Source organism: Ochotona curzoniae, unplaced genomic scaffold, assembly GCF_017591425.1.
Source record: "Ochotona curzoniae isolate NIBS_2020 unplaced genomic scaffold, NIBS_Ocur_1.0 scaffold_4505, whole genome shotgun sequence".
Taxonomy (NCBI): Eukaryota; Metazoa; Chordata; class Mammalia; order Lagomorpha; family Ochotonidae; genus Ochotona; species Ochotona curzoniae.
In genome coordinates, this window is record NW_024467118.1 from 40840069 (window position 1) to 40853530 (window position 13462).

General features: G+C 35.2%; 1 protein-coding gene across 1 annotated transcript; it reads left to right on the top strand.

Moving 5' to 3' along the window:
* The first annotated feature begins 10431 nt into the window (after positions 1 to 10431).
* Positions 10432 to 12642, top strand: LOC121146386 (disintegrin and metalloproteinase domain-containing protein 29-like). The gene has a single exon (XM_040965755.1). The coding sequence runs from the start codon at positions 10432 to 10434 to the stop codon at positions 12640 to 12642; it is 2211 nt and encodes a 736-aa protein (XP_040821689.1).
* The last annotated feature ends 820 nt before the right edge of the window (positions 12643 to 13462 follow it).

Sequence of the window (13462 nt, forward strand, 5' to 3'; positions counted from 1 at the left end):
CTGTTTACGTCCCAGTTGTTCCACTTTCCTTCCAATAACCTGTTTGTGGCCTGGAAAGCAGTATCAGATGACTTAAAGTCTTGGGCCACTGTACTCGTGTGGGAGACCCAGAAGTAGTTCCTGGCTCTTGGCTTCGGGTGGGCTCTGCCCCGGACATTGCAGCCACATGCAGACTGAATCAGTGAGTGAAAGATCTTTCTCTGTCTCTCCTTCTCTCTCTAAATCTGTCCTTCAAATAAAAATAAATCTTAAAAAAATAAGGAAACCAGAGAGGAAAGCATATTAATAATTTAAAAAAAGGAACAATGGTAATAATCACAGTTAACTTTTTATGTGAATTCCTAAAAGAAGAGTGGTATGGATAGATAAGATGTTGAAACAAGTAACCTATTTAGAATTCTACATACATTGAACATTATCCTTCAAAAATAACAAAGAAATAAAGGTTTCCTGAGATTTGCCTCTATTTCCCCGTTGAGAAAGTTGACAGCACAAAATCTTCCTTGAAGAAATGTAAAAATGTGGCCAACCTAAATGGAACGCTTGGTTCCTCACTTTGAAATAGTAATTTTAAAAAAGCTTAAAAAAAAAAAAAAGAAAGCTTTTACATGTGTAACCTTCTTTCCACAAATTCATAATCTGGTCTACTCATAAAAACAAATATCAGAGTGCAGTTGGGATGCATTCAACCACACACCTGCTCACTCCTCCAAATAGTCAAGATCATCAAACACGAGGAAAGAATGAATCTATCATATCCAACAGAGCCTGAAAAGACATAACAGATGTGGAATGCCGGAAGGATCTTGGAACTGAAAACAGACATCGGCAAGAACTAAGAAAATTTGAAAAAAAAATCATGGACATACTTATTAATAATGTATCACTATTGGCTCAATAATTTTGAAAAATTAGATCCATAAAATGCTACAGATAGGTGAAACTATGTATGGAGGTGTTTGTTTGGGAACTTGGTAAGTTTTTTTTTTTTTTCTCTGACTCCAAAATTGTATTAACAAGCAAAGTTTCACTTCAAAATTGAGCATGCCTCTTCTTGCTTTTGGTAATGCCCCTGTGGCTATGAAACAGGATTAATTAAATGGTTCTTTTGTTAAAGAAAAGAGAAAAGCAAATATTTCATCAGGCGATAAAGGAAGAGTAAGAGGAAGGGACTTTAACCAGCTCAGTTTTCCCTTTCAGAACTGTCCAATTCAAATGTTCTCTGACAGAATTTGTTTTACAGGATTAAATCTGAAGTTTTTAATAGCTCTTATACTTGTGCCAAAATTAAGATTTCAGAAGTATCCATTTCAAAGAAGAAAGGAAGTGGCTACCAAGATTATTACATAAAGACATGGCTTGTGAGCCAGATAGAAGGAAAACTGTTAGTTGAAAATCAATGACAATTCTTTCAGAATCTCAGCGAATAACTGGAATTTTAAATGGGGACTTTATTTTTTCCTTCCTGAAAGAGAATAAGTATGAAGTACCAGAAGACATGTTTTCAAAGAATGAAATCATCCAATGAAACTTTGCTACAAACATGAACAACTTCCTACACAATTTAGAATACAGAAAATGTTTGCCACTCATCAAGAGGATTAAGTTACAGAAAGATTGTTAAATTTTTTCACGTTCTCAAATATCACTGTGCTTACCACAGCTGCATATCTAACATGCATATATTCATTAAAGTTACAGACAAAACATTACATCACTAGATAAGTATATATGCTAATAGTAAACTCAACTGAAGTTCTAAAACATTGCCCCCGAAGACAAAACTTGTTTAAAAGGCAGTTTAAAAATTAAGAGCTGAAGAACTGGTGGGTTTTTTGTAAGTAAAAAAAAAAAAGCCCTCTGAAACATCAGAGTAATTATTCCTAATAATAATTATACATGAATACAATCATATGAATACACATGCTTATCTCAATTGATTCAAAATTGCACAAATTTGTAGGATGAATTGAAGTCTGAAACAGTTTCACAGAACTAAATTAAATCCAGAATTATTGTCATCCATCTCAAGAGGATTGCTTATTCAAACTCACAAATGAGTAGTGTTCAAAAAAATATTTTTTTAGCTCCCATGTATATTTATTAGACAATTATATGTTGCTACTCTAGTTTGAAGACTTTTAAAATTATTTCTTATTTTTAAATACTTTTTATTATTGTTTTATGATAGAGCTTCATAGGCTCTGGGATTTCTCATTCTTGAATACTTTCTTTATTGGAAAATTATACTAAAATATGCCATGTGTTATAATCACCTAATATATATTTATAGATATGCATTTTTTATTTAGTCATACATCTTTGAATTTCCATTGTCAATGCCAAGCAAAATTAGAGAATTGGACTTCTCATAAGATAACTTTATTTATAACGAGTAGGGTTTCTATGCTAGATGCATATGCACAGACCTGAGTGCCCTCTGGTATTCGCAGACAACAAAGATTTCAGACAAATGTACATAAGTTATTTTGACTGGAAGTTTGCTGTCCTTTTTGGGACTCTAAGCCAGGAAGCTATGATTAGTGTGCAGTGGTAGTTAGTACATAAGGTAACGTTTGTGATCGTTGCAGACAATTTCATCGTCATGAGTAGTTTTCTTTAACAGCAATCTACTTTGTTGGGTTTGTTTTGTGCAATCATTTTTGTGAAAGTGTCTGTTACTTGAGTGTTTCTATGGCCCATTGGCCCTATTATACTGGGGTGTGGTAGAAATAGCTGTAATTTTTCATCAATTTTCACATGACCTCAGGTGATATTATAGAGAAAAAGCTTTCAGAAAGGAAAGTGAAGGAGAACATATGTGTTAAGAGCAGTACTAAATACATCATTTTCCAAATATCATATTTGAAATGTTTTATAAATAATAAAGCCAAATTGTACTTTAAGTAAAAACTGTTGCTGTTTATAAACTTGAATTCAAGGAAAAGAGATGAAAAGATAGGATACTGTTTATGGGGTTAATGTGTATGTATAATATCTAACTAATAATTCTGAACTGCCTAAAAAAGGGAGAATACCAATATCTGGAATGGAATAAATTTCATTCTGTGTTGTCATGGAGATTTAAAGAGTCCTTAGGGAGGAAAAGACTGTAGTCTTCCATCAGAACACAAGAAAAAGTTCTGATACACAATCACTACGTAAATAATTATTTCACTCTTCAAAAAACATATGATTTCAAGAATATCAATAGTACCTCTCCAATCAGCTTATTACTGTGGCCAACAAGAAATTGTTATATTTATCAAAATATTTAAGCAGAATTCTGAATTCTAAAAGCGATATATTTATACAAGTATCTATACATAAGAACAATAATACCATAGATATCTCAGAACTATTCAAATGTATCTGATACACAAAGTGAGTAATTAAAAGAGGATTTATGTGCCCAGCATGGTAGCCTAGAGGGTAAAGTCCTCATCTTGCACTACGTGGGATCCCATATACACACAGGTACTAATCCCAGTGGCTCTGCTTCCCATCTAGTTCCCTGCTTGTGGCCTGGGAAAGCAGTCAAGGATGCCCCAAAGCCATGGGACCCTGCACCCACGTGGGAGACCTGGAAGAGGTTCCTGGCTCCTGGCTTCAGACAGGTGCTCTGTTCCAGCATTTGCAGCCACTTGGGGAGTGAATCATCAGATGGAAGATCTTCTGCTCTGTCTCTCCTTCTCTCTACATATCTGACTTTCCAATAAGAATAAATAAATCTTTAAGAAGAGAGAGAGAGAATGTACAAATTAACTAAAGTAGTTAGATCTATGATGCTTGTCTGAGTTTGACACTGAGTATTATACGTAAAAGCTGAGTGTGATTTCAAATATCCTATTAAATGAAAAAAAAAAGCCATAGGGGATTTGGGGGTTTATTTATTTATTTCAAGATTAAATCCTCAGTTTACCATTTTGTGGTTGATTTTCTGGCAAGCTAGTATCTCAGAAAAAATGTTGAAATCAGAGAAGCCAAAAAAAAAAAAAATGAAATAAAATTCTGACTTTTCTAGTTTATTGATGATTGCAAAATTCAACTCAAATTTTAGATATTGATGTAATTACTTAGACTTAAATTTAATGACCTCGCCTATTTATTCCTTGTGTAAAAAGTATTTATAATTCCTTATTTTGGTAAGTTCGATTTTACTGTATGAATGAAATTCAAATGAAATAATTAGGTGACCACAAGAGAGATACAATGGTTGTTTTCTTCAATACTTGGCAATATATGGATCAATTTGGCCCTATCCAGTTAAAAAACATAAGCATAAGCTTTTAATACACAAAAAATAATAAGTCCTGGTGAGGGTATGCCCCAGTACATTGTTGGTTGCACTTCAACTATTAGAACAGTATGGAGCTTCCTCAGGAAACTGAAAATAGATCTACCTTATGCCAGAGCTATCCCACTTGGGGATTTATGCAAAGAAAATGAAATGGTAACTTTCACATTAATACTAGTTCAGCCCACAACAGTGAAGAGAAGATATGAACTCAAGAGATACCCATCCACTGGCGAGTACTTTTCTTACTTGATAGTTGGCTCTTTGATACAGATTTACATTCTTAGGGGATCATTCTCTCTCCCTCCCCTCCTCTCTCCATGTGTCCCCTTTTTAATTATTTCATCCCTGAGTTATTACAATGACTTAGTCATTCATTTCACTTTTATAGGCTTAACTTTCTGATATACAAATGTGTCATGACATTAATGATGAGTGGATATATATGGCATAAATATAAATGACAGAATGTTACTCACCCATAAAAAGAATGAAACCCTTAGGTTTAGAATGCAGTGAATACAATTGGAGAATATAATGTTAAACTAAATAAGTCAACCAAAAGATAAATATCATGTTTTATAAATGTTAGGCAATATATAGGGAGTATAAGAATTGTGTTGATGTCATGTGATTCAGTATATAACAAAATATCACTTGACTGAATCATGCCATGTGTATGACAATGCATTCGCTTTTCTTACATTAAAAATGAGGGAACTATTAAGGACTCTTTCGCTTCTAGTAATATTTTGTTTTTAATTGAGTGTTGCTTATTAGTGTGAAAAATCACAAAAAAATTCATATAGTTGTACAGTTATGTTTATTTCTTGGTATATGTACTACATTTCAACAAAAATGCTTTTTAATATGTATTCACTGATTTATTTGAAAGTCAGTGTTACAGAGAGAGGAGAATTGGAGTAAGGGATATGTTCCATTGGCTGGTTCGCTCATTAATTGATCACAGTTTCCCAAGGCTGTTCCAGATTGAATCTAGGAGCCTGGGACACCATTCCAGTTTCCCATGGGGATGGCCAAAATCCACACACTTTGGGGCTATATTCTGCTGCTTTAACAGAGAGATGGATCAGAAATGGATCAGTTAGGATTCAAATTGGTGCTTATATATGATGTGAATGTTGCCTGCAGTAGCTTTTTCGGTGCTTCAAAACTAGCCTAGAAATAGAATGACTTATAAGAAGATTTAATAGTCTTTATTATTTTTAATATTTAATATTAATATTATTATAATAAAAATTAATAATATTAATATTAGTATTAATAATATTAATATTATAATAATATTTAATATTATTTTTTAATATTTTTCATATATTGTCTCTTTTTCCCATATAAATAGAGGGTAACTTTGGCTATGCTATAATTTTACATCTAATCTTTTAATAAGGATACTTCCAAGATGATCTTGTGTTCTTAGTGCTGAATTACTTCAGAAAGTACACAGGAAAAGAAGTCTCATGCAACAAATGGAAAACTGAAGCTAGGGCAACTAATTCATGTCATCCTGGCTTCTGTTTCTCACTTACAGAATAACCCAATAACTTTACATGTCGCATTACTGATAATCAATGCCTGGCTCAACCTTCAACACTAAATTATTCTGCAGAATGTTATACAATCATAATAATCATAAAATCATAACAATCAAAATATTATTTTGGTTATACTAGCATCATAATAAAAACTAATAATCACAAAATCAATAATTTTCTTTAAATATTTTAATAACATATTTCTCAATGAAAGATGATGATCTCTAGCTACACACATATGTGTTACCATCTTTTACACATAGTGAAATGGTGAGTTCTATTTGTGCTATTTTAAATAGTTACCATTAAATGGTGGCAACATGTAAGATCTACATCTTAACTTTGCAAGAAAATAGAGAATGGTTACTAGCTGTAGCCATCATGCTATACAATAGAACCCTTAAAATACTCCTCCTGCTTAAGGGTAAGTATTTTCAACATCACACATTTTAGAAAACACAAATAATCTCAAGTGGAAAGTTTTCCCATTTCCTCAAATTTAGAAATTTTTACCTGTTTTTAATGCTTTGAGTAATACTACAACCAAGTTTCTTTTCTTCATATATTTTTAGAAATACTGTCATTTTTCTCTTCAAGTGTGGGACTTGTCCCACAGTATTTGACATTAGAAAGACTCAGCTTTGTTACACTCTTGTAAATGGTAATTTCATCTTCTAGCAAAAGAAACCATAAAAGAGAATAGGTATAAAGTGAAAAAGTGTGCAGTAATTAGAAAAATTGCTTCCCAGAAATGTTCCTACTCTGATTCCTGAAACCTGCAAATATGATAATTTGCATAGGAAAGGGTAGATGAAATGTTGTAGATACAACCAAGTTCGCTAATTAGCTGAGCATAACATAAGGAGCTAAGCCTGTTTTATCTAAATGAAGTCAATGTAATGACAAAGATCCATGTATGGTAAGGAAGGAAGCAGAAAAGGCATACTGAGAGTGAAATGATAGGAGAAATAGTTTGTCATCTGTTGGAGCCCCTGATAATGGAGAAATGGAGCCCAAGTGAGTAACTTCTATCACCTGAGAAGGAAAAGGACATGCAGAAAGCATACAGTCATGCTGTGAAAATGTGTTTTTAGGTAGTCTGACCCAATATTCAGAACTACAGACTTTCAAATAATCATTTTGTGTAGCTTCAAGTGCAGAGATTGGTGATCTGTTATAGCAACTATAAAAATCTAATGCAAAGGTTATAAGTATTGGTAGTACTGAAATCTTTGCTGTAGCCAAAATGTTGCATGAAAATCATTATCATAGTATCTGTCAATAATTCTTTCTGTTTCTGAGACATTGGAAGTACTGTTGCCTCATTTCTGTCTTCCTTTAGTCTGCTGTTTTTTCTTAGTTTGAAGAAACTAAATTTATCCTATTGTACAAGCAAAATTTTGCAATTTAGCTAATTTTTAAAAATTTCTACTTCATTTAAATCTGTTCTAATTATTATTTTCTTTCTTCTGTCCATGGGCTTGATAATTTATTTTTTGATAGCTCCTAAAGTTTAATTGTTTTTGGACATACTTATTATTTTCTAATGTAATTATTTATTGCAATATATGTCTGTCTAAATCTTCCTTTGAGTAGAAGCAATTAGTTTCTATGTATTCTGTGAATATTTTATCTAAAGCAACACTCTTCATTTATTGACCTTGGAAGGGTCACAGAAGCACTTTGAGCTTTCCCAACAGTTTTTCTATGCATTTCTTTTTTCTCCCTTGATTGATTTCCCAGAAGCAATGACTGCCAAGCACACTCAGAGTTCCAATATTAGCTAAACATAAAACATAAGTCAGCTTTGGTAGCCCTGTAGAGTTGGACATTGGCAATATACATCAACTTTTGGTGTCCCTAGTTGAAAATTCAGAGCTTGTTCTGTGTTCTCTGTGTTGTGAGGTAGGAAGCATGACAGTATTAGGCCCACCAACATCCTAAACTTAGGTAGAAAGATATTATTCCTTTGGAAATATCTAGAGGAATTGCTATGCTTGATATACACAACATGCTTCATCTTTAGTGGGATTTCACTTCTGCTTACTCTGTCCTGAAAAGGAGCACAATCTATGCCATCATCTTTTCTCATTGGATGAGTAGAATGTGGACAATTATTTGGACTAAGACTGTCAAGAAAGAAGCTAGACCTTCATGAATGCTCCTCTGGAAAGTTTGGAGACTGAAACACATAAACAATGGCATTCTTGTGTGAAGATCAGAGACCAAAGCTTTCTTCCTGGATAATTGCCCTGTGTTGGGTGAAAGATGAGACAGCATCCTTAATCTCCTGAAAAAAAAATGACAGTTTTGATTTTGCAGAACAAAGTGCTCATTAGCTTCAACCTTTCACACATGAGAAATGGGTTCACAGAATTGTTGTTCAACCCATGAGGTTTGTTGAATAGGAGGGTGTGGACTTCCTAGTCTTCTATACTGCTGACATCACTCGAGGTGATTCCTACTCTTCTCAAATCTCTTTATGCTCAATATGTATGTTTGGCCATTTTTTTTCTTTTTTGTGGGCTGAGTTCTCAAAAAAAAATTTTGAGAGATTTCCAATGCTACTTTAATGTTGTCCTTCTGACTCTGATGTAGTTATGTCTTAATTGCCTGTCTAAGGTAGAGGAAACTTTTTCCACCTCATACCAATGGACCACTTCCATACGTGATGATGAGAGGAACAAAAGTCACTGGTTCAAAGTATTCTCATGTCATGTAGACAAGTGTTATGAGATGGAAGAAATGGTGGATGGTACCTCTATGATTAATTCAGCTCCATTACATTACATTCTAATGCTAATGTAATGTAGTATAATGTAATTATAATATAATTGCAGAACATATTTGAGTCAACTAGATAGGATTTTGCAGCTGCCTCTGAAGACAGTTCAATTACCTAGTTACTTGTTTATTAAGTGAAGATTAGGAACACAAATCCATTTTAGGGTGTTACAACATGGACAAGATGCACAGCATATAGTATCCTGGATGTCAAATGTATTTAGGCTGAAACTGTCAAATATCTGATAGTGCCACTATACATGAATCAGCACACTTGCATATCCTGAGTCTAGAGAAAATTCTGGCACATCTCACCGGGTCTCCATTGAACTCTCTCATTTTAGTCATTTGGACATCCAGCTGAAAATTTCATCAGTATTTCTATTCTCGTTAAACATGCTGGTTTAATGATTTGTACAGCATTCAATCTAATACCTAAGAGATTAAAAGAAAACTCAGATAATTAACCCATACAATATTCCTAATATCAGATAATCACATTTCAACTTGGCTTTTCTGTCAGCTTTAATTATGCCCCTGCTGTTGTGTTAGGACACATTTAGAGAGAAAGAAGAAAACCGTGCCTACAAATTATTCTAGAACCCAAATTGATAGAGATAGTGAAAAAATATGCTTTTTTAAAAAATTCACATTTAAAAACTTTTGAATCATAGCTGCAGCGTTACAAGGAATAATACTCTATTATTAATACTCAAGTACTCTATTTCTTATATAAATATCAAGGCAATTACTGTGGCCAAGTGGTCCCAATCAAGACTTGCAGTGCCTACTCTTAGATACAATCTCAGCTACTTCACCTCCTGCTGCATACATGAGAAGACACCTGAAGATGGCCCAAGTTCTTGCAGCTCAGCCTCTGGGCTGGAGAATAAGAATTGTATCTAGGGCAGTGAACCAACCAGTAGAAGACACCTCTCTATATTTCTCTATTTTTCCCTTTGTTTCTGACATTCTGCCTTTTCAAATAAAGAGATGAATTAAAAACTTTAAAACAAAATTAAAGAACATATTACACGAGATACCAATATATGTGGAAACAACAAATATCTCATTCCAACATAACTAATGTGGAGACAAAGATAGGATATGAAAAACAATAAAATATGTACTTTTAAGGAAACACATGGTAAGCACAATAAAACACATGAGTTTTGCTTTTTTTTTTGCTAAATATCTCTTTGGTAACATCAGCTATGATGTTATCACTCAAAGATGAAAAGTAAATTTATTGTTACTTAAGCCAAAAAACATAAAAATTGTGACTCTCAGAAACACAAGATATGTGGCCAGAGAAGTTGTCATTATTTTAAAATAATTGCTGTGAAATTGTTTGCTAAGAATCATACATTTATACAGCAGTACAATTAATTCATTTTGGCCACAGTTAATATTCAATAGCAATGGCCAAGTTTATTTTCTGACTTTCCTTTAATACTTGTTCCCTGTACTCTTGAAACTCAATTTCAGGCAGTTATGGTTGTGTGTATCATTCCTATCAAAACACTAGACATTTTATCCCATACCTGTTTCTTTCCTAAGTTGTACACTCTCATAATCACTGCCCTCCATATCTTGCTTCTTATTTTACTTATAGGGCTGCATCTCTGGTGATCCAACACTGCCACGAGACAGATCCTTATTAGTGAACACTGCACACTGACCAATTCAGAAGAAGGAGGTAGACTAGCTGTGGCTCCCATTCCTGACTTCTGCTCTCCACCACTGTTTTTACACCTGTAGCTTATAATGCCTCTGATGAAAGCCTGCCTTTTCATGAGCTTCCTGCTTCTGCTAAACTGGCTTGGGGTACTTGTATCTTTCCCTGGACTCACCCAAGCTGAGCATCATTCAAATCACAACCCCCCAGAGGTGGTCATCCCTTTGAAGGTAACCAGCAGTGCCAGAAGCAAAAAGCCTTCAGGCTGGCTCTCCTACAGCCTGCGCTTTGGGGGCCATAGACACATTGTCCACATGAAAGTCAAGAAGTTCTTGCTGTCCAAACACCCCACACTGTTCACCTACACAGAGCAGGGTGCTCTCTTAGAGGACGAGCCTTTTGTGCAGAATGACTGCTATTATCACGGCTTTGTGGAGGGGGACCCAGAATCCCTGGTTGCTCTCAGTACCTGCTTTGGAGGCTTTAAAGGAATGTTACACATAAACAACGTCGCTTATGAAATCATGCCCGTGGTGTTCTCTACCACGTTTGAACATCTGGTATACGAGATGAAAAGTGAGGAAACACAATCCCGTACTTTGAGATCTGGCATCATACAAGACGAAATAATGGGTCAAGAGCTTGATGATTCCACTCTGAAGCAAAGTGACTATGTTGGATGGTGGGTTCATTATAGGACAATCGAAATTGTACTGGTGATTGATAATTCTTTATACTCTCTTTATAGAAGGAATGATTCAAAGTTACTGGATGACATATATGTGATTTCAAATGTAGCAGATTCTGTCTATCACGCACTAGGCATTAAGATGTTAGTGTTTGCTATGGAGATCTGGAATTATGAAAATCTTGTTATAGTTGATGATGTGAGAAGGTCTTTTCAGTATTTTTGCAATTGGATATATCTAAATATGTATTACCGGAAAAAATATGATATGGCAATGCTTTTCATAAACAAGAACTTAAACGGATTAAGTGGCCTTGGATTAACTAGAGGAATATGTGTACCATATAAGAACTGCGCAATTGTAACTTTTTTGAACAGTACCTTACCGGTGTGTGGAATTGCGATGGCCCATCATATAGGTCATAATTTGGGCATGCTACATGATGGGGATCATTGTGTCTGTGGGAACTCCAAGTGCATAATGCATGCAAATAACCCACCAACACCTAAATTTAGCAACTGTAGCTATCAACAGTTCTGGTGGTACACTGTGGAAAGGACAACATGTTTGCTGGAACACAGCTACACAACAGACGTCTTTACCTACACACGCTGTGGAAATGGTATTATTGAAGCAGAAGAAGAATGTGACTGTGGAGCTCTACAGCTTTGTTCAAGAGATCCCTGTTGTATGCCAAACTGTACTTTATCGTATGGGTCTGCTTGTGCTTCGGGGCCTTGTTGTGAAAACTGCAAGTTCTTACCATCAGGGTACGTGTGTAGAAAGGAAGACAATATGTGTGATCTCCCTGAGTGGTGCAATGGAGCTTCTTATAAATGCCCAGAGGATGTATATATGGAAGATGGAATTCCTTGCAACAATACATCTTACTGCTATGAGAAAAGATGCAATGACCGCACTGAACAGTGTAGACACATATTTGGCCGGAAGGCAAAGAATGCACATCTGAATTGCTACAGAGAATTGAACACACAAGGCACTCGTTTTGGAAATTGTGGCATCAAGGGTGTTAGATATCTAAAATGTGAGATTGCAGACGTCCTGTGTGGGAGAGTTCAGTGTGATAATGTGCGAGAAATTCCACAGCTGAGAGATCATACTACTGTGCATTGGACTCACTTCAATGGAGTAACCTGCTGGGGTACTGATTATCACTATGGAATGACTATACCTGATATTGGGGAAGTGAATGATGGCACCGAGTGTGGCGCAGAACATATCTGTCTCCACAGGCAGTGTGTCCCTAGGTCTATCCTGGGGAGTAATTGCTCACCGGCATCCTGTAACATGAGGGGCATCTGCAACAATAAACATCACTGTCATTGCAACCATTTGTGGGAGCCACCTGACTGCCTGATACAAGGATTTGGAGGTAGTGTTGACAGTGGTCCAGCCCCCAGAAATAACAAGAAGAATAGTTTTACGGGCATTTTTTTATTTTCTCTGTTATTTATTTTCTGTGCTTCAATAGCTTTTATGTGTTCAAAGAGAAAAAGAAAGAAACGAGTTCAAATTGTACTTCCAGATATTAGTGATTCCAGTATCCCTCCTGTCTTGCATTCCCCTGGAACATCAGCAAAAGCACCAAAGTCCGTCCTTAAAAAGAGTGTCCATTAAAACAAATATTTCTAGCGATTTCTACTTATTATTCCTTATTTTGTATACTTTAAAGACTTTTCCCCTGAAATTTGCTTCTTCTTATTATTTAGAAAATAGTATAGCACGTGAATGCTGTATCTGTTTTCTGTTGCTGTGTTAGTCTGCTTTTTGGACGTTTCTGCTTTTCTAGCCCTCCCACTTTAGGGTTCTGCAACAAAGAGAAAGCAAAGGAAAACAGAAAGCTGAGTGACATTGTCTTCCTATTTCTATCAGTATTTGCTGAAAGTTTCACAATGGAAGTGATTTTAATTCACTTTATTCATTGCCAGCCTCAGAGATAGGAACATATCCATTACATGCTGAAGTCTGAACCACAAATCTTTGAATTCTTTATCAATATTCCTAATTCCTAGTGAGTACAGAAGAGTATTAAATGCCTGATACAAAGTGCCAGATGTTAGTCTTCTAGATTCAGGAAACCCCGACTTCTTTTGTCCATTTGTCAGCCTCATGACTAAAATCACCCTTTTTCAGTTAGTGCTGCGCAGTAACTCCATGTTTTATGCTTCAGTGTCTGTTTCCCCCATGCCTTATATTTTATTCTTCATCCTCAAAGTCAGTGACGTGCTTTCTCTTTTTCTGACTTAACTCTTTCAGATTGTTAGATTGTTAGTCTTGGCATAATATAAAAGCATGACTGGGGGCAGCACACCACTGAGCTTATTTTTGGTTTGTAACTTTTTCTTCCCACTGCCCTGCATAATCGTTGGAAAATTATTTAAACCTATCAAGAGTTGACTTCAAAATGAGGTGTGATTAAAATCTTCACTTCTTGGTT

Bases quoted from the DNA above. Each gene is read 5' to 3' on its own strand.
- LOC121146386 (XM_040965755.1), top strand. From the start codon at position 10,432: ATGAGCTTCCTGCTTCTGCTAAACTGGCTTGGGGTACTTGTATCTTTC.